Source organism: Saccoglossus kowalevskii, chromosome 22 (genome assembly GCF_978046115.1).
Source record: "Saccoglossus kowalevskii chromosome 22, keSacKowa6.1, whole genome shotgun sequence".
Lineage (NCBI taxonomy): Eukaryota > Metazoa > Hemichordata > Enteropneusta > Harrimaniidae > Saccoglossus > Saccoglossus kowalevskii.
The window spans coordinates 11098867-11122145 of NC_140662.1; the positions used below are offsets into that span (position 1 = coordinate 11098867).

The following is a 23279-nucleotide window of genomic DNA, read 5'->3' on the forward strand; positions in this document are numbered from 1 at the left end:
TGATGTAGTCTCACTGAGGTAAGTGTATATACAGTAAGTGTGTGTTCAATAGTATGTTTCAATGATAACATGGCTAGATTGATTCTTTTGATATGGTTTCACTGAGGTAAGTGTATATACAGTAAGTGTGTATCCAATAGTATGTTTCAATGATAACATGGCTAGATTGATTCTTTTGATGTAGTCTCACTGAGGTAAGTGTATATAAAGTAAGTGTGTATCCAATAGTATGTTTCAATGATAACATGGCTAGATTGATTCTTTTGATGTGGTTTCACTGAGGTAAGTGTATATACGTGAGATTATGGCTAGACTGCATACCGGTTTGATGTAGGTAGTCTCACTAAAGTGAGTCTGTTATGTAACCGTGTAAATTATCAGTCATCATATTTCCAACTTTGAATATAAATATTTCTAATGCTATCTATGTTATGTCTAGGAATGCCTACCATGGTATGAGTCCCTATACATTTGGTTTGACAGCACTTGGCAACTGGAATTTTAATATGCCCCGTGGTTTTGGTATTCAAAACTCAACAAACCCAGATGTTTTTCGTGGTCCTTGGGGTGGAAGCAACTGCAGGGATTGCCCAGTGCCAGTAAGTACTACATATTGTACCTTTTGTGATAAAATATTGTTGAGGCTGAAGTGGAAAAATAAAAAATGTAAACAACAACTACAAATATAAAAATTATACAGTTTTAAAGAACATTAACTATTAAAACAATTCTAATCAAATATTTGTTGCATTATTTCAGAACATTCGTAAATGCGAGTGTGCACCAGGAGAGTGCTCAGCCAATGATATGTATGTAGAACAGTTAAATGATCTTTTGAAGCATTCTTGTCCTAAGAAGATTGCTGCTTTCTTTGCTGAACCTATCCAGGTAAGTCATTCTATCATTGATACATTGTTGTAGTAGATGCATGTCAGTATCTCAAATACCAACACACTTGAAAACTAAGTCCTTTGCATTATGGGAAAAGGTTGACAGAGAAAACAATTTTCATGAAAAAAAATTACAAACTTCAAAATATAGTTTTGACATACATTTCATTGGCTAAACACAATTCAGAGATTATACTTATTAACTTCCCTGGATTGTCATAATCCTTTTGCAGCAATTTTGATTTGAGTTGATTTTTTAAATCACTGTCAAATTCACTACGTTCAATTACCCACCATAAACTCCGATCAGTCAAAATGATTATTTTGAACTGTAGGCATTAATCAGCGATTCTGTCAGTGATGGAGAGATAGAATCTAGGTCAAGATTCTCTTCCCTTATGTCACAAACCACATGACCGAGGCCATATGGCAGCGCCATTAACGGCTGGACAGTCACTCTGATTTTTCTCCGCCCTCGAATGGAGATGAAATCTAGCGAGCTCTGCCCGGATCACTTGCTTATTTCCTGTCTAGGTTTCTAGCTTGGGTTGTTGCCGCTTGGTGTCATTCGACATTCTAACTGGTAGGATAAGTTTTTCTTGTCTTCTTTACCCTCATTTTCCCCTTTGTGTGTAATATATTTCACCACAAAGAAATTAAAACCCGGCACCACTACGTAACCACTTGTTAATTGGTTTCATGGCGGCACCTTTTACTACTGTAATTCGCTTCCCTCATTTTATGCTTGATCTACGTATTTAGAAATGAATAGATGTAATGACAGCTCCATGACTCGCTGCCGTTTTTTGGTCTACTCGTTTTCTAGTCGTCTGTGCAGTGGTTATAATCAGAATTTACCAGCATAGAACCTGCATCTGAAATGCTATTTTTGCCGTGACTGCGTGTGAGGTTTGGGGTCTTTGCCTAGAAGGCGTGTGTTTTTCACTGGAGTTCTGAGGCCTGAGATATTTTTTTTTTTCAGAGCCATCAAAATCGCTGAGACTGACTGCGTCGCTCGTTTTTCACATCAAGATCGCGCGTCCAGTAAAAATCTGTTAAAGTGAGTTGTGTGTTTGGCATGACTGGAAATTCCTCACACTCTGCAGGCACTCTGCACTCTTTCAGGCGGTGGTTTACCCGATTTTACCGGCTACAGCAAGGCTGTGCCCCTGGAGGTTTTTTCCCCCTATGGGGCCCGTCGCGGGTCCCTTTGTGGATCCTTCCTCTCACGGCGCCGGGTTTGCCTCTGAGGGCTTTGGTCGAAGGACTGTCAGGGCAAACAAACACGTCTCTTCTGGGAACCCCCATTCCCAGCCGCGGCTCTCCCACTAATTTGCGTCAGGCCGAGACTCAGGCTAATTGCACCGGGCCTCCTCTGGAGCCTCGGGCACTGATTGCCAACAGGGTGCTGTCAGCCAAGCCTTCGATCTCGGAGCAGGGCTTTCAGGGCAGGGCACACGTTGACCCCCCCTACTTTCAGCCAGCCAGGGTTCGTCACACGGTAATGGTACAATGGTAACGAATTTACCCTTGTGTCTGGTCTCCGCTGTGGGTTTTAACTCCCTTCTTACTGACCCACGAGCGTCTCACATATTTAAAGTGAAAATGAGACGCAGTTCGCTCGCGTTGGATACAGCTGGTACCTCGGGAGGTCCCTCAGAGTCTTCCATCCGTAACAACTCGGTGAGCCATGCTTTTGGGATGATACGAAGTTCCATCAATCTTGGTGATACGATGTAAATACCCCTGATCCTAAGGCGACCACTTTCAGTTGCTTCAACACTTATGGGATCACGGGCGTTGGGATCCAAAGCAACCCCGTCGGCACGTCTCTCCCTGTCCGTCCGAGTGCGGAGTGTCATACATGGCGCGCAAATGGTGTTGATGAGCGGACGTTGGTCAGCTGCGGAGGAGGTAATGCTTAAGGCCCCTGGGTGGGGTAAAATCTTATGCAACGCTTCCCGGTCGGTGTGGTTTCAGGATCAGTCCCCAAAGTGTGGGATGAGACCAAAATACCCCCAACCGGATCCCAAGGCTCCTTCCCCAGACCCCGGTACCACGAATTTTCTGTTGGACAGTCCGGGTAAAGAGGGACAGTCGCGTTCCATGGGCGTTCTCGCCAGCTCAATCTGAGACGATCCGTCACGCCCTGAGGGCAGAGTTGCTTGAGCGCATTATTGTGCGCGCCCAGGACTCTGAGACCTCGGAGGCAGAACGCACCAACCTCCTAGACCAGGCGACCCATTTATTGGTGGGCCACCGCACATCTACGTGCGACATTCCCTAGTGTCACCTGGCTCTCTAGGCCAACAAACTCACTGTGTTAGAATCAAACAGACTCACTGTGTTAGAATCAAACTGACTCACTGTGTTAGAATCAAACAGACTCACTGTGTTAGAATCAAACAGACTCACTGTGTTAGAATCAAACAGACTCACTGTGTTAGAATCAAACAGACTCACTGTGTTAGAATCAAACAGACTCACTGTGTTAGAATCAAACAGACTCACTGTGCTAGAATCAAATAGACTCACTGTGTTAGAATCAAACAGACTCACTGTGTTAGAATCAAACAGACTCACTGTGTTAGAATCAAACAGACTCACTGTGTTAGAATCAAACAGACTCACTGTGTTAGAATCAAACAGACTCACTGTGCTAGAATCAAACAGACTCACTGTGTTAGAATCAAACAGACTCACTGTGTTAGAATCAAACAGACTCACTGTGTTAGAATCAAACAGACTCACTGTGTTAAAATCAAACAGACTCACTGTGTTAGAATCAAACAGACTCACTGTGTTAGAATCAAACAGACACACAGTGTTAGAATCAAACAGACTCACTGTGTTAGTATCAAAGAGACTCACTGTGTTAGAATCAAACAGACTCACTGTGTTAGAATCAAACAGACTCACTGTGTTAGAATCAAACAGACACACAGTGTTAGAATCAAATAGACACACAGTGTTAGAATCAAACAGACACAGTGTTAGAATCAAACAGACTCACTGTGTTAGAATCAAACAGACTCACTGTGTTAGAATCAAACAGACTCACTGTGTTAGAATCAAACAGACACACAGTGTTAGAATCAAACAGACTCACTGTCCTTGTTCAGACGCAGTACGAAACAAGGTCTTATGAATTGATTTTCGTGTGTGTTGGACATGGCTGGGCCAATTACATTCAAATTCATATGTTACACAGTCTGAACCTGTATCTGTTTTGTTAGTCCCCGTTCAGAAATCATTTTCATGGTTTTAATTTCGCAAAGAGTCAAAAAGCGCGAAATTAAAACCACGCGAAAATTCTGTGTTGTAGTGTAGAACACAATACCCAAGTTAAAACAACACTCACTCCTGACCCACGATCTTACAAGTTTTACTGTAGTCATTAACACCTATTCAAGAGTATGTTTATTGTGGTTAGCATGGGTAAAACTTTGTTTCGACCATCACCTGTTATCACTGTGAACAATGTTTGTTAGTTTTCAGATGTTCAGTTTATTTTTGATTTAAAAAAAAAATTCATGCCGTTTTCCTATCAAAATCAAAGGTAAAGATCGTACTAAAACATCGGCAAATCTCTTCCCTGTTGCATTCATTACCATTAACTTATTCAAATGAGCTATGGTAATTTGAACACATTGGCATCATCCAGCATTTTGATTGGTTGATTAGCGTTAGAGATAAAAAAGTGGCGGATATTGTATCGCATCGAGCATTTACATTTACCACTGATCAATTTGTAATGGACATTTTTCCCGTTGATCGGCGGTTAACACTTATGTTTTCAAAGGGATGATAGTTTTTGTATAACTTTGTAGGTAGGCTGCACGTTATTTACGTAGTATTTAAAATAAAGGATACATTAAATAGGTGCCAGACTGCAATGAGCTGCAAATAGTTGTGTAATATTGGTAGGCGTGCAGGAAATAACTGTCCTGTTGGAGGCTGCACGTGTTGGAAATTAACATGACATTGACTGACTACCTCGTGTGGTGTGACCCTTTGTTTGTTTTTTCAACAATCTACGCAATTTAAACACCGCGAAATACTTGGTCAGCTCAAAACCACGAAATTAAACACGCGCGGAAATAAATGTTTCTACAGTATTGATTTGGGTTCCGTCCATGTGTCCGTCCAAAATCATTTCTCCAACACCCATTGACTGATTTCGTTCAAACTTGGCATAGAGACAATGTATGCTGTCCTACATATGCACGCCAATTTTCGTTATGATTCGATTAAATATAGCTGACTGGCAGCCATTTTGACCTCAAATTTGCTTAATTCTAATATTTAAACGTGTCTGAAACTGTTTCTCAGAGCTGAACAGGGTGATTTCATTCAAACTTTGTATGGTGATATTGGGGTTATAGGTGCACGTCGCATTTTTTTTGATATTCGGTCCATTTTGTTTTTTTCCGATTTCGTGCTGATTCCTCAATAAGAGGAAGAGGCCTGTTACAGTTCAAAGTTAGTACATAGGTACTATATATAATACAACACCATGTTTTGTTTGGAGAGTTGATCAAATTTGTCGAAATGGCGGCCATTTTGTTAAAATCACAGTCTGTAACGTGTCCAGAACTGTTTAAAAGTTGAATAGGGCATTTTCAATCAAACTTTGTTTGATGACCTTACATATTAGGTTACGGTGCAAGACATGTTTCTTTTGGAGATATTTGAACAGCAATACCCGACTGGCTGCGTTTTTCTTTCATGCTATTTCCTCTGTAAAATATAGTCCAATTCAGTTCAAAGTTTTTACGGAGGTACTATACTGACAGTAACACAATCTATAATCTGTGTTAGTGTTAAAAAAACATTGATCTTTCATTTCTACATGTCACTTGTACTCAACATTTACATCAACTACAGCTAATACTGAACAGGGACTATGCATTATCAATGCTTGTTCTTTTTGTGTCATTTTTCTGTTTGGAGAAAGAATTAATTTGCTTAATAAGATTAGAACAATCAACTGTACATCTACCAAATGCTTTTATCAATACTTCATCTTATTCATTATTCATGGAAATTTGAGTTTGAATTTTGTGTTTGCAGGATTACTTAACATATCAGTTGTCTGATATTTTTCTTTTCAATAAATTCTATTTCAGGGTGTGGGTGGAGCTGTTCAACTGCCAAAGAACTTTTTAAAAGCGGCATATAAGTTGGTGAAGGAGAAAGGTGGACTATGCATCTCAGATGAAGTTCAGACTGGGTTTGGTAGACTAGGAAGTCACTACTGGGGGTTTGAGTCCTATGGTGTAACCCCAGACATAGGTATGGATATAAATGTTTAGTAGATTAGGGAGTCACAACTTTGACTCTGGACATAGGTATGGATATAAATGTTTGGTAGACTAGGGAGTCACGACTTGACTCTGGACATAGGTATGAATATAAATGTTTGGTAGATTAAGGAGTCACGACTTTGACTCTGGACATAGGTATGGATATAAATGTTTAGTAGATTAGGGAGTCACGACTTTGACTCTGGACATAGGTATGGATATAAATGGTTGGTAGACTAGGGAGTCACAACTTTGACTCTGGACATATATATGGATATAAATGTTTGGTAGACTAGGGAGTCACGACTTTGACTCTGGACATAGATATGGATATAAATGTTTGGTAGACTAGGGAGTCACAACTTTGACTCTGTACATACATGTAGGTATGGATTACAAACTTGGTTGCCAGACTAGGGAGTCATGAAGATTTGAATCCTATAATGTGACTTATTCTTTATGTAAGGAAGGGTCATGTGACTGATGCTGGGTTAGACTTACTGTATTTCAGGGGTGAGATGAGATAGTGATATTGTAGGGTTTTATTAAGACATCCCCCACTCTATTGCCAAATAGCTAGATAAAAAATAAAATTACTTTCTTGTCTGAGCCATGAATAGTTGCATGCATATTTATTTTTTGAATTATGCTTGAAATTCTCGTCAACCACTGACAAATTTTCACCAAACACCATCAAATTCTTACCAAATTAAATCATTACATATTTATGATGGCTTTCACACAGGCAGTTATTTATTGATGATCTAAAAAAGTACCTGGAAAGCTGGTGTGCATATTGCTGACCTGTCAATCATTCTGATATTTACAATCAAAGGACAGTGATCATCACAACTCTGTCAAATTACTGAAAAAACAATTGAATCATTCAGAAATGCTTACATTTTTTGTATGAAGCTTTTAACAAGATATAAGGTACTTAAATATACTATATTATTGCATTATTTACAGTAACCATGGCAAAAGGTATGGGAAATGGTTTCCCAATGGCAGCAGTTGTAACAACAACAGGTTGGTATTTTCTCTTTTCGATTTTTTCATAAATGACATTAACATTAATTTTCTTGGTCATTGAGTGTGCCAGTTAAAAATGTTAACACTACAGCTTATATATATAAACAAATACACACATAAGAATTCATTGCGCAATGTCTGTTTTAAGATGCTGTTAAAAATTGTAAATAATAAAAACACTGTATCATAGTTATCAAAAGCTACATACTATAGTTATAGAAAAAAAACCTGTGCACTAATGAAAATGTCTTTGGCCAAACTTTTTAAAAATAGAGTTTACCCTGGTAATCTTACAAGTGTCAATAACAGTTGACATTTATTTGTGAGCAGAATAACACATGTTAACTTTACTGTATATGGTGACCTCTTAAGTCAAATAAAATATAAGGTAATATACTGTTAAGTCCCCGGAAATGAGACAAAATGTTTTGGTCAACATTGAAAATGATGTAACTATTGATTTAATGATGTATTCTGTTAATAACTATTTATTAGTCCCCGTTCGGACGGAGTCCGAAAACGGGGACTTATGTTTTGCCCTGTGTGCGTCCGTCCGTCCGTCCGTGCGTCCGTGATCACCTGTATCTCGAACATGCATGGACCGATTATGTTCAAACTTCACTCATACATCACACATTATATGGGACATATGCACATGCATTTTTTTCATGATCCGATTAACGATAGCCGAATAGCGGCCATTTTAAGGCCGAAAATGCATCAAAATGGCACATTTTCACCATTCCGGACCCGGATCTCAGTTATGCATGGACGGATTTCGTTCAAATTTGGTACATACATTAAACATAATAGGACCTTGATGCACGTCATTTTTTTTCCGGATCAAGTTCGAAATGGCCGACTGGCGGCCATTTTGTTTTAAAGAATTCAGTTCTGGATCCGTATCCGAGACATGTCTGGATTGATCAAGTTCAAACTTCACACACACAAGGTACATCATGTCACAAATATGTATGTGCATTTGTTTCATGATCCCATTAACGATAGCCAAATGGCGGCCGCTTTAAGGCCGAAAATGCATTGAAATCGCACATTTTCACCATTCCGGACCCAGATCTCAGTTATGCATGGACGGATTTCATTCAAATTTGGTACATACATTAAACATAATAGGACCTTGATGCACGTCATTTTTTTTTCAGATCAAGTTCGAAATGGCCGACTGGCGGCCATTTTGTTTTAAAGAATTCAGTTCTGGATCCGTATCCGAGACATGTCTGTATTGATCAAGTTCAAACTTCACACACACAAGGTACATCATGTCACAAATATGTATGTGCATTTGTTTCATGATCCCATTAACGATAGCCAAATGGCAGCCGCTTTAAGGCCGAAAATGCATTGAAATCGCACATTTTCACCATTCCGAACCCGGATCTCAGTTATGCATGGACGGATTTTGTTCAAATTCGGTACTTACATTAAACATAATAGGACCATGATGCACGTCATTTTTTTTTTCGGATCAAGTTCGAAATGGCCGACTGGCGGCCATTTTCTTAAAGAATTCAGTTCTGGATCCGTATCCAAGACATGTCTGGATTGATCAAGTTCAAACTTCACACACACATGGTGCATCATGTCACAAATAGAAATGTGCATTTGTTTCATGACCCGCTTAACAATAGCTGAATGATGGCCATTTTAAGACCGAAAATGCATTAAAATCACGTATTTTCACAATTCCGGAACCAGATCTCAGTCATGCATGGATGGATTTTGTTCAGATTTAGTACAATGTGTTGTACATATGCAGGTGCATTTCGGTCATGATCTGCTTTGAATGTATATGTCACTCAAATATGAACGGAACGGGGACGTGTCATTGACAATGACTTGTTTATTTCTAGAAATTGCTAATAGTATGCAAGGTGTGTTGCATTTCAATACATTTGGTGGTAATCCCATGTCCTGTGCTGTGGGTAGTGTTGTGCTTGATGTAAGTACTGCATATATTTTATATGTGTATCATGTGTGATAACTGTTTCTTACACATACCTTTTTACAAAATTGGGACACTATTGGCTTGCATAAAATTTGCAAAATTGTTTTTTTAGCTTCAATTGGGTACAGCAAAAAACAGGGCCTAGTGGAATGAACAGTCCAAGTCCAAGTCCAATGTCCAAGTGGTGATCATTTAATCCCTATTTGAACACAGTCCGTATGGATTGTGTATGCATCCTTACGTTCATCTGTGTGTCCTACATCTTGGACATGTCTGGACCAATTACATTCAAACTCATCTTCATACCTAATTTTATACATATGAACATCAATTTGTTTCAAGATTGATTCAAGATGGCCGAATAGCGGTCATTTTTGTACTTTTTTGAAGATCATCAAAATCAAGCATTTCTGGCATTCGGGAACTGGATCTTAGCTGTTAACAGATGGATTTTGTTCAAACTTGGTACATACATTAGACATTATGGGACCTTGATGCACGTCATTTTGTTTTTCAGATCAAATTTAAAATGACTGGTGGCCATTTTGTTTTAATGAAGGCAGTTCTAGTGCCATATATCTGCCATGCTTTTTCTGATTATGTTCAAATTTTATATATTCATTATACATCATGACATAGATATACAGATGTATTTGATTCAAATGGCAGAATGGTGGCCATTTTTGTGCTAAAAAATCTTCAAAAATCAAGCATTTCCAGCATTCCAGAACCAGATCTCAGTAGTTTATGGATGGATTTTGTTCAAACTTGGTACATACATGATACACATCATTTTGTTTTTTCAGATCTAATTTAAAATGACTGACTGGTGGCCATTGATTTGTTTTCTATGTTTGCTAGGTAATTGAAGAAGATAAACTTCAAGAGAACTGTGCAAGTACTGGTACATACTTTCTCTTAGAATTGGGTAAACTCCGAGATGAATTTGAAGTTGTCGGTGATGTCAGAGGAAAAGGCTTAATGATTGGCTTTGAGCTTGTCACTGATAAGGTCGGTATTCCACTAAATAAAACATATTTAATTCAAGTATACTACTAGCAGTGTAGCATAGTTTAACACAGAGGGCACTGTTGATGAGAAGTTAAAACAATACATGTGTGGGAAACAGCTGAATAATTTGTTGTAGATATTCGTTTACAGTTCAAATCTATAAATACATTACTGTGAAATAATTTATTTTCACTGGAATTAATTTTCGCTGAAAAGACTTTTTGGGTATTTTGCATGGAATCTATTTTCACTGACTTTTGGTGACTTGAATGTAAAATATAGGAAAAAAGGTATATTCGCTGGATTTTATTTTCACTGAATCACTCCTTCAGCGAAAATTAATTCCAAGCGAAAATAAAGTATTTTGCGTTACTGTGTTGAATGTACTGAGATATTACAAATGGGAACTGATGTCACCTTGTATTCATACAATGTACACTTTGATTCTAATACTGCACCATGTACTTGTAGGATTCTCGTAATCCACTACCGGCAGACCAAGTAGGAGACATCTGGGAAGATATGAAAAATATGGGTGTACTGGTTGGTAAAGGTGGACTTTACGGGACAGTACGTACAATAACTTCTTACTCTCATACAAATGAATTGTTAATTTATGAACAACACATCTTCTGTACACTAGTGATTTTGACCTAGATCTGATCTGGAGATGACAAGGGCAGTTCCTTTTTTAGCTCCGCTGTCAACTTAGTCGAGCGGAGCTTATCATATGATTGATTATCCGTTGCCGTCCCTGTCAACTTTTTTAGTCCCCGTTCGGACGAAGTCCGAAAACGGAGACTTATAATTCGGTCTCCGTCCGTCCGTGTGTCTGTGCGTCCGTGCGTCCGTCCGGAGTCATATCTCAGAATCCCTTGGACCGATTCCATTCATTCTTTGCATGTGCCTAGTACTTTATGTGGGACATATGCACATGCAGTGGTTTAGCGATTCGATTCAAAATGGCCGACTGGCAGCCATCTTGTTTTTTGAAAATGTTGTATTTTGGACATGCTTTGTCAGTTTTCATTCAAACTTGGTACATAGATTATACATGTTAGGATACATGTTCATGATGATTTATTTCACAATTGGATCAAAGATGGCCGACTGGCAGCCATCTTGTTTTTTGAAAATGTCGTATTTTGGACATACTTTGTCAGTTTTCATTCAAATTTAGTACATAGATCATACATGTTAGGATACATGTCCTCGACCGTCCGTGAGTTCCTGAGTTTGTCCGTCCATGTGTCCGTGCGTCAGTCTATCCAACGTCATATTTCAGAATCCTGTGGACCAATTCCATTCATTCTTTGCATGTGCCTAGTACCTTATGTGGGACATATGCACATGCAGTGCTTTAGCGATTCGATTCAAAATGGCTGACTGGCAGCCATCTTGTTTTTTGAAAATGTTGTATTTTGGACATGCTTTGTCAGTTGTCATTCAAACTTGGTACATAGATTATACATGTTAGGATACATGTCCATGACAATTTATTTTGCAATAGGATCAAAGATGGTCGACTGGCAGGCATCTTGTTTTTGTTTTTTTATGCGGTATCTTGGACGTGCTCTGTCAGTTTTCATTCAAATTTGACACATAAATGTACTTTATACATGTTAGGATGCATGTCCATGACAATTTGTTTAAAAATCTGGTCAAGGATGGCCGATTGACAGCCATCTGACTTTTTGGCCTTACTACTATATTTCCACAATTTATGTATCATTTTCATTCGTATTTGGCACATCATACATATCAGTGTGTTTCATAATCAGATCAAAGATGGCTGAATAACAGCTGTTTTTTCTTTGGCCATATTACTATGACACGAAACACATGTTTTGATGTAAATAAACAATCTGTTGTATACGCCACTTGGAACTCAAGTTTCAAGGACACGCTCTCGACAACCCCTCCGCTTTAATATGACGAGCACAAAGAGAACTTAACGGGAACTGTGTCATTTTCAATGACTTGTGTTTTAATTAATGCTGTTCCAGACGATCAGATATAACTGTCAATCATTTAAATGTTAAACAATCATCATATTCCTGACATGGTTATATTCCAGCTATATTACTATAAACAAAACATTATATCTTAAATTTGATAACTAACGGGGACTGTGCCATGCATGGCTTGTCAACTTCTTCTTGAAAACTTCAAGCCTGAATGCTTTGATACTTGGTGTGTATGTACCTTGGGTAGACCTCTCTTATATTAGATTTTTTAGATCTTTAATTCTCTAATTTTGGTGAATATTTTTGTCATTTTTCGTGAAAAGTGATATGTTTGACTTGTTAAAATCTGCAAATTCGATTGCTTTGATATTACATATATAGGTACTACATGTGGACCTCTCTCAGATTTGTTCATTTCGTGATGATTGTAGTCGCAAATCGTACTAGGATAAACGAAAACACTAGCTTCCTATAGTAATTCCGCATGAGTTTTATAAGTTCCCAATCGATACTAAAAATGTAACCTACCAGAATAAATCGTCCTATTTGTATGTACAAGTTCTCGTCAGATCGCGTGCAGACGACGAAGTGCCGACAATAACAAACTAGCAGACCGCGATAACAGTGCAACTTTATACGTTTATTGCGTAACGATTCCTTCCAACAGTTCACTAACAGATAGGTAAATACAAGATTCAAATCTCCACGTTTGCTGTATAAGCGAAGTGATAAACCGTCTAAATCGAAGAGAAACCATAAAAAACTACTATGCAGTCGTCCAGTCTTGTAAACAAACTGTCGAGTTCTAGAACAGCTGCCAATAGGAGCACCCCCTAACTAAATGTGATTTCACACTAACTACACACCAGCGGCTACACACCAGCCCCTAAATTGGTAATATGTATAATGCATATAACAATTTCTACATACTTATACATTAAGACGCCAATGAATCACTCTAAAGGTCTAAAGACGCACTTCAAATAAAGTTTGATAAAGTACACATCAAGAAAAGCAATTCAATAAGGTATATACCAACAAAGCAATTCGATAAAGTACATAAAACAACAATTCGAAAAATCTACTTAATTAATTCGAACAATTATAATAAAAACAACATCAAATCTTCTTATTGATTGTAATCTTCTTTTCATCACACTGGGTCGTTCCAGACTTCACCAAATATGGCCATCTAATACGTAGGTCCTCTTCATAGGACTCCTAGGCAATGTTGATACCAACCAACGCTAAACACAGTGAGTTAACTTTTACTGTTTGAGATCAGTGTTATTTACTCTGCCTCCAATAACATGCAGAGTTTGTCGTATGGCCGTTCCAAGACATTATGGTTAGTCTTGACCATCACTCGCCGCACCACTCCCTTATGGTCAGGCATTACTTCAACAATTCTGGCCATAGGCCACACACATCTTGGAGTGTTCATATCTTTGATTAGCACCACATCCCCTACCTTCAAGTTCGGATGGGTTTTCAGCCACTTCTGTCATTCTTGTAGGGAAGGAAAATACTCCCTTACCCAGCGATGCCAAAACAAGTCTGACATGTATTGGATTTACCGCCATCTACGTCTAGCATACATATCATGCTTTCCAGTCAGGTAAGGAGCTAAAGCCGTGGACTTCATTGTGAGCAGCATGTTAGGTGTTAATGCCTCCAAATCTCCAGCATCTTCAGAAGGCTTTGTGATTGGTCTACTGTTTATTATCTGCTCAACTTCACAGAAGAATGTCTGCAGACCATCGTCATCTAATTGTTGCTGTTTTGTAATCGCTTGCAGGATTTGTCTGATTGTGCGAATCTGTCTCTCCCAAACCCCACCAAAGTGAGAACCGGAGGGAGGATTGAATCTCCAGTCTATTCCCTTCTGTAGTAAGAACCCATTAATTTTCGACTGGTTCCAATTCTGCAATTCTTCTTTCAGCTCTCGTTGTGCTCCCACAAAGTTGCTACCATTATCTGACCTAATTAGTTTCACAGCACCTCGCCTTGCAATAAATCTTCGTAATGCATTGATGAATGAATCGGTGCTCAACGATTCTGCTTTCTCTATACGTACTGCCCTCACAGGTAAAAACAGCTCCATATCTTTTCACGATACCATGTTTCTGTTTCACTTCAATTGGCCCAAAGTAGTCCAAACCTACACGGGTGAATGGTGGGTCATTCGTCTCCAGTCTGTCTGATGGCAAGTCAGCCATTTTTTGTTCACCAATTCTGGCTCTGTACCGTCTACATGTCACACAATTATGAATCAACTTCCTTGTTGCTGAATTGGCATTTGGAATCCAATATTTCTCTCGCAACTTGAACAATATATATCCTCTTCCGAAGTGTCCACCTGATTCATGAATTTCACAAAGTATAAGCATCGACACATGTACTCCCTTCGGCAGAATTAGTTGATGCTTTGATTCTTTTGCCATCTTCGCTTGACAGAGTCTTCCCCCGACCCACAACAAACCATCCTCTCCAAACACTGGATCTAGCTTGTATATATGGCTACTTCGCTTTACCATTTTCTTTGCACTTCTCACACTATGTATTTCTTCACCAAATGCTTCTTGTTGAACACACTAAATTATCGCATGTTCAGCTTCTTGAAGATCTTGAACAGTGATACCCGTCGAGAAGTTATCTTGCTCGTTCCTGCATCGTTTCTTTATCTTCAAGATCCATGATACTGCTCGCTTTAGTTTGTACCAACTTGAATACCGCTTAAACAACTCATTAATTAGCTTCTCTGAGTCATTGGTAGATACTGCATTCACAATCACATGTTTTTTGACCTCCGGATCTCCATCTTTCAGTTGCATATCGCAAGATCTAACAGGCCACTGATCTTGTGTTTCCCAAAGGAATTCAGGTCTGGTAATCCATCTCTGGCTTTTCAGAAACACCTGAATTGACTGCCCCCCTGGAACCATCCTCTGCTGGATTATGACTAGTGTTGACATAGGACCATTGGTCTGGATTGGATGCTTCATGAATCACAGCTACTCTATTGGCTATGAAGGTATGGAACCTTGCAGTCTCATTCTTGATATACCTCAACACAGTCATGCTATCAGTCCAATAGTGTGACTTGCTTGAGGGGTGTCACTCTTGATTTACCCATGATGAAAGAACAATGTATTTGGCTTTCTTCATTTATCATCCTCATATAGGACACAGCACTATAGCCTAAATTACTCGCATCGGAAAAATGATGCAATTGCGTTTCTACTGGTGTGCCAAAGTCATTTGGCTTAATACATCTCCTGACTTCAAAATGTTTTCCTAATTTGGGCAAGTTGTACAGCCATTCTTGCCAACACTTTTGGTGTTTATCAGGAATCTCTTCATCCCATCCAAGCTTCTGTCTACACAAATCTTGCAGTATTATTTTGGGTCTCAAAACAGCAGGTGCAGCCAAACCCAAGGGGTCATAAATCGAGCTTACAAGACTTAATATCCCTCGCCTTGTTGCAGGTTTTTCCTTGTATGTATTCTGGAAACCAAAGGTATCAGCTTCAATATTCCATTTCATGCCGAATACTCTTTCAGTCGGCAAGTTGTCACTTTCTAAATCTATATCTTTCACTTCCAGTGCTCTTTCACTTTCAGGTATTGATTCCAACAACTGTTGCTGATTACTAATCCATTTAGTTAGCCTAAACCCTCCTTTATTACAGGTGTCTATCAATTTAGCAGCTAGTATCTTTCCTTCATTTATTGTTACAACTGATTTGAGTAAATCATCAACGTAGAAGTTGTTGTTTATCGTCTTAGTGACTATATTGCTGTCAGTATCTGTGTTATCTGCTGCTGTTCTCTTCAATGCATGATTAGCACAGCTCGGTGAAGATGTTGCACCAAATATGTGGACTTTCATTCTATACTCAGCCATTGGTTTAGTAGTGTCACCCTCTGGCCACCATAGGTACTGCAACTTGGGAAAACATGGCCTCTATGTCTGACATCAATGCTATGGGCTCCAGTCGGAACATTGAAAGTATTCCCAGCAAAGAATTTGTTAGGTCAGGTCCTTGCAACAGCATCTTATTTAATGATGTGCCCCGAAACTCTGCTCCACAATCAAATACAACTCTTAATTTCTGTTTCTGAGGATGACGGACAGCATGGTGTGGAAGATACCACAATCTTCCTTCTTCACCCCATAATTCCAGGTCCAGTACCTTCTCAGCAAACCCTTTAGCGATAACACTCTCCATGAACTGAGAATATTCACTGCGATATTTGGTATCGTTTTTGAATCTTCTTTTGAGTTGTTTTAATCGCTGCTCAGCTACAGATCTATTATTTGGTATAACCACATGATGGTCACGAAATGGTAATTGCACTTGATAGTGACCATTGACAAGCTTTGTTTCTGCTTCCATAATGGCTATAAACTTCTTGTCTTCAACAGAATTCTCAGGTTTGTCGTCAACTGTTCTTTCACTAAATTCTTGATTGAAGAAATCCGCTAATTGTTGTTCCATTGGTGGCCCTATTTGAATTCGACCAACTGACGCTTCTGAGACATAACCATCTATTTCTTCTCCAGCCCCCATAAGGGAACCATTTACAGCCCATCCCAGCAAGGTACGAATGGCATAGGGTCCATCGCCTTTGCTATTGATCACATCCCATGGCTCAAAAGCCTCTGGTACATTATTACCAATTAAGAGGCCTATGTCTGCATCAATACTGTCAAGGTGTACGTCCTTCAGGTGAGACCAACCTGAAATGTCCTCTTGCTTCAGGATGTCGTCCTTTGACACTGGTATTTCGTCCTGTGTGTAAGTAGCAGGGAGTTGGATGATGTGTTTTCCTTTCAAGTCCACGACTTCAAGGCCTTCAAGGCGACTTTAACTATGTAACTTTCCGACACTTTGCTTCCAGATATGGTTCGCAAAGTAAGTTTGGTCCTCTGACCACCAACATTCAGTTGTCGTCTAATCGCATTAGTACAAAACACAGCATCACTACCATTGTCCATAAAAGCATACGTCTGTATGTATGTTCCTGTGGATTTACACCTCAGGCCTACTGGTATGATCACTGGTTTTCCCATATATGTTTTAGACTTCACTGCTTGACAATCAACATCAATACATCCAACTGAGGTAGATAAGCTCTTTTCTTCAGGTTTGTCTCTTTTCTCGTAGTGCAATACTGTGGGATGCTTCAACTTGCATATTTCACATGTCAACTTTCTAGTGCAGTCCTTCACAAGATGTTTGGAGTTCTTCAGACATCCAAAACACAACCCTTTAGCCTTAACCAACTACATTTTGTCTTTGTAGGCTTTATTTACAAATACCTTGCATTCTAGTATGTTGTGTGTCTTCTCTGCACAGCACAGGCATGTGTCATTGACTTTCTGTTCAGTACTTACTGCAAATGCTGAATGTTTCTTTCTTTGATCATTAGATCTCCAATTATACTTCTTATCCTTCTCCTTTGTCTGTGTACTATTTAGCTCACCAAATATGACATTCGTCATGATTCTAGCTTCTCGGTTGACATACTCCACCAAATCTCTGAACTGAATTGGTCCATGTTGCAGAATATATGATTTTCTTCGCCAGCTCTCTCGCATTTTGTATGGTAATTTGCGGACCAACTTCTGCAGGTTTCTGTGATGGTCGAGTTCTTTCAAGTGTGCTTCACCCTTCATAGCATTGTCGCATTTTGTTGAGAAAAGTGCGAAGTTATTAAGACCAGTCTTGTCTTCCGACTTCACATCAGGCCATTGCTCCGCTTGTGTAGTATATGCTCTGGCTACTACATGTGGATTGTCATACTTCTCATCAAGCAGTTTTCTGGCCTTGATATAACCTTCTGCAGGGTCGATGTGGATACAGCTACTTACAATTTCCTTTGGCTCATTTTCAGTATATTGTTCTAAATAATAAAGTCTATCTTCAGGGTCATCTGTTTTTGCTTCTATTCCATGCTTAAATTTCAATGAATCACCGCGGAATGTCGGCATTTGTTGTGGTGGAAGACTAGCACGCTTGTTGTAATCTATAAGCAACTTAGTCATCTTGTTTTGTTGTTCTATTATGGCTGAAAAGTCTTGCTCAGATGAACCATGACTAACACTGCTACTGGATCCTATATTACTACCAATGTTGGTTAGCTCTGATTTGCGATTTTGTTGAGTCCCATCATTGTGTAGTTGCAGTAATGGTTGACCACCATCTTCGTACTGTTGGTACACTTCAATTTTTGCATTTTGTGCAGCAATCTCTGTTTCAAGCTCCAACATATCTCTTTTCTTTCGTAACTGCATTTCCTGCTCTTCCAATAACTGATGTTCTTTCAGTACAGCAGCACGAGCCATGAGTTCAGCCTTTTTAGCCATAGCACTAACTATAGATGCATTACTCTTAACACTGCTTGTACAACTATGGGATGAGATCCCACTACCAGAAATTGTTTTTTGTGTTTTATTGTAACCACTGCTGTGAAACACTATCAGACGGTTTAACATCTACCTCATCTGTGAAAATTCCATGAGCCTCATTTTCTTGCAGCCATGTGCCAATGTGTTGTCTGAAGCGATCAAATTCATCCAACCGTGGTAACATCCACTCATCATAGTCCTTGTGACGTTCTTCTGGTTCCAATATATCTTGGTGCTTGTCGTCAGCTTGCCTGAGATTTTCATAAGCCAATTCCCATTCCTGTAATCTCTTTCTCACTTCAAGTGCATTAGTTCTTTTCTTGATTAAGACTTTAATTTGATTTATCTTTTCGGTTATATTACTACAGAAAGCTGAGCCCTAACCCTACTTTTCAACTACGGATGTAGGGAACGTTCACTGGATGCAAATTATTGACGCGTGAAGGTGCCGTATACCAGTATTCACTTCACTAATACATACAACAATGAGTTCATAAAAAATAAACAATGAATATATTTTGTTGTCCCGTTATCGTTCAGAATATCTGTACTCGTCTTGTCCGGTTATCGTTCAGAATATCTGTACTAAGTAGTTTTATCTTAATGTAGTCGCAAATCGTACTAGGATAAACGAAAACACTAGCTTCCTATAGTAATTCCGCATGAGTTTTATAAGTTCCCAATCGATACTAAAAATGTAACCTACCAGAATAAATCGTCCTATTTGTATGTACAAGTTCTCGTCAGATCGCGTGCAGACGACGAAGTGCCGACAATAACAAACTAGCAGACCGCGATAACAGTGCAACTTTATACGTTTATTGCGTAACGATTCCTTCCAACAGTTCACTAACAGATAGGTAAATACAAGATTCAAATCTCCACGTTTGCTGTATAAGCGAAGTGATAAACCGTCTAAATCGAAGAGAAACCATAAAAAACTACTATGCAGTCGTCCAGTCTTGTAAACAAACTGTCGAGTTGTAGAACAGCTGCCAATAGGAGCACCCCCTAACTAAATGTGATTTCACACTAACTACGCTATATTTGGAACAATTAGGTATAGTAAAAAATACAATTCAAGAAACGTATAACTCAAAACCAGACAACTGTCATAGTCCTTTAAATTGACGGCTACAATGATATATTTAATTCTCTAATTTTGATGTGATGATACAAAAAAAATGCAACAACTCGTTTACTCAGGGAGTCTCCCATGCAAGTACTAACCACACCCGATCACGCTTTATTTCAAAAAATTGGTCCGTCACCTGACCACACACCTGCATGGATTATTTGAAATTAAGCAGATTTGGCGGCTATTTCTTGTTTTTAAAATCGATATCGCTTGCACAAGTACCTTCTAGAATTGACCTATTATGACCTCTACATACTTTTAGTAACACTGCGGTAATTTACGAAATATTTATTCACTTTTTCGAACTTTTAACTATCACACTCATTAATATGATATCACAGCTAACAATTACATATGACCGGTCACTGGTAGCATAGTGGTTGTCGCATCAGACTCATGATCGGCAGACCAAAGTTCAAATCCTACCTTAGGCTGAACATCAATGGGTCGGCCCCTACCCTGGGTGAGTGTGCCACAGACTCAATGGGAAGGCCAGTTCCATTGGCTGAGAATCATTCACTAACGAATGTGACTTTGGGGGAACCTTGGTTAAGGTCCGCAGGTGCTTGTGTTCGACCTAGCCTGGTTGACGCCAGGATGCCAACATTTCCTTCGTTTTTCCTAACTTTGCACTCCTATTTTCTAACATTTTACAGTCAGCTGATGTCAAAATATATAGGCTGCTTTCAACTGGCTTTATTTAAATTTTCCGACTTCACAACTGCCCGTTTCTCTATGCCAATAACTTAGGTCATATTAATAAGTCAGTAATACCGAGAACAACACGGAAATATAACGCAACTCACCAAAACAAATATGGCGCCACACAAAAACATAACGACCCGAATCCGACCTGAACGTCTTTGGAAAGCTCCGGAAATAAGGGACGTCCCATAAATAAAGTTCGCAGGGGGAAAAGGTAAACCATAGTTATCAATATATGCAAGTATACATCTACCAACTTTGCAATAACTTTGCACGACTTAGCAACTTTTCACGGTGTGTAAACAGCTTAAAACCCACTACGTGCCGACAACATCAACAACTTGTTCTTGAAAATTAGAAGGAATTTAATACTTTCCATTAATTAAAAAAGTTAAAAAAATTCAACTATAAATGATTAACATCACAGTAAGCAGGAATGCAGGAACGTTGTCTTATATCTTTTCATATGTGTGATGATACAAAAAAAAATTGAAATGTGCATTGCTAACAGTGAAGCTATCTCAGCCAACAGTCTGCTTGTTAAAATTTTGTCAAATAATGTTTATCTGGCCTGCTATTTAAATGCAAATGCAGGAAGATGTGTCTTGTTGCAGTGTTTGTCTTTGTGTTAAAGACAAAACTGGCAAATGCAACATAATAAAATTTAAAAGATTTTTTTCAAAATAAAAATCAAGTCTCCTGGACTCAGTGACGCATGGCTTCTTTATACATACATATTTTTCACATTCATATCTAATGAGACTTTTAATTACCACTGAAACAGAACATGACTAATTACTTTAACACCTCAGCAGGATATGAGATGTCACAGTGTCTGGATTTTGTGGTGCTATTATGATTACATGAATATGTTGATAACCTATCCATCAGTATACCAATACACATTGTATCCTGCAGTTTATATAGCTATGCATTATAAAATTGCTTGGCACTGTCTTTTTTTCCTTCATAGTAATCAGCATGAATAATACATGTTGATGTGCCTACTGTAATGAATGGATTCTTCTTTTTACAGGCTCTTCGCATCAAACCACCCATGTGTATCACAAAAGACGATGTGGACTTTGCGGTTGCTGTGCTGCGAAAAGCTCTTCAGAATCACAAAGAAAAACAAAGCAAATAATGAATTAATTATTTTTAGAAAAACTGTTTCCAGAATATATAACAATAATATTTAACTTTATGCAAATTATACTTAATTTTATTAGATGTATAGTAAACAAATGCTTCCAAATAACAAAATATAATTAGATTACTTACAATAGATATAATGAAAAATATAATTGCTTCATCAAGAAGTTTTTAAGTAAAATGATAATAGGATGAATGAATGTCATGTCAGTGATGTATGTTTGTCTGTCTGTCTGTATGACTAGCTTGCTGGCTGGTTGATTGGTTTTCAGTCTGAATGGATGTCATGTCAGTGATGTATGTTTGTCTGTCTGTCTGTCTGTATGACTAGCTTGCTGGCTGGTTGATTGGTTTTCAGTCTGAATGGATGTCATGTCAGTGATGTATGTTTGTCTGTCTGTCTGTCTGACTAGCTTGCTGGCTGGTTGATTGGTTTTCAGTCTGAATGGATGTCATGTCAGTGATGTATGTTTGTCTGTCTGTCTGTATGACTAGCTTACTGGCTGGTTGATTGGTTTTCAGTCTGAATGGAAGTCATGTCAGTGATGTATGTTTGTCTGTCTGTCTGTATGACTAGCTTGCTGGCTGGTTGATTGGTTTTCAGTCTAAATGGATGTTATGTCAGTGATGTATGTTTGTCTGTCTGTCTGTATTACTAGCTTGCTGGCTGGTTGATTGGTTTTTGTGCTGAAAATTATTGAAATGTGAGGACATACATTACACATATAATTCTTATCAAATATAATATTTCAATCAATCAAAGTATTATTGACTGAGTGCAAGTTTAATGTAATACTATTATGATGCAGCAATACATTATATATATGCTGAATATATTGTAATTCTATTGAGTCTTGTCTTTATTTTACCCATAGTGCTTAGTAAACCTTACAATAAATCAAACCAACACTTACAAGTTTAACAAACGGAGTAGACTTTTCAAACATAGGTGTAATTTTTAATTAAAAACAATATGTTCCCTTCTTGGGGAGGGGGTTTCGGAAATGTTTCTTTATTTACTTGAGACAGGACAAATATAATCTCCCCGACTGTAGCCAGTCTACAAACTGAGTAGCAAGAGAGGTAAAGTTTCCCTGGTTTCAATAAAATCATATGTGGGAAAAACTTAGTAGATTTGGTGGTTGATCGGGTTGGTTTGGGGGCAGAACAAAATGATACCATCATGATAGAAAGGAAACTTTATAAGTGTTTTTTTTTTTACTTACCCTTGACCTTATAGGTGTACCATGTAAACAAGCTTGACCACACCATGTAAACAAGCTTGACCACACCATGTAAACAAGCTTGACCACACCATGTAAACAAGCTTGACCACACCATGTAAACAAGCTTGACCACACCATGTAAACAAGCTTGGCCACACCATGTAAACAAGCTTGGCCACACCATGTAAACAAGCTTGGCCACACCATGTAAACAAGCTTGGCCACACCATGTAAACAAGCTTGGCCACACCATGTAAACAAGCTTGACCACACCATGTAAACAAGCCTGACCACACCATGTAAACAAGCTTGACCACACCATGTAAACAAGCTTGGCCCACACCATGTAAACAAGCTTGACCACACCATGTAAACAAGCTTGACCCACACCATGTAAACAAGCTTGACCCACACCATGTAAACAAGCTTGACCCACACCATGTAAACAAGCTTGACCCACACCATGTAAAC

At 38.7% G+C, this 23279-nt stretch overlaps 1 protein-coding gene across 1 annotated transcript in view; it reads left to right on the forward strand.

Annotated features, from left to right (window-relative positions):
• Positions 1 to 22424, forward strand: part of LOC146728996 (alanine--glyoxylate aminotransferase 2, mitochondrial-like) — a 38709-nt gene extending 16285 nt beyond the window's left edge. Inside the window, exons 2-10 of the mRNA XM_085495742.1 lie at positions 185 to 194; positions 440 to 599; positions 760 to 888; positions 6020 to 6185; positions 7166 to 7225; positions 9100 to 9188; positions 10056 to 10205; positions 10677 to 10775; positions 21467 to 22424. Of these exons, the coding sequence (XP_085351868.1) occupies positions 185 to 194; positions 440 to 599; positions 760 to 888; positions 6020 to 6185; positions 7166 to 7225; positions 9100 to 9188; positions 10056 to 10205; positions 10677 to 10775; positions 21467 to 21574 (971 nt within the window). The 3' untranslated portion in view covers positions 21575 to 22424. The remainder of the gene's footprint in view (positions 1 to 184; positions 195 to 439; positions 600 to 759; positions 889 to 6019; positions 6186 to 7165; positions 7226 to 9099; positions 9189 to 10055; positions 10206 to 10676; positions 10776 to 21466) is intronic.
• The last annotated feature ends 855 nt before the right edge of the window (positions 22425 to 23279 follow it).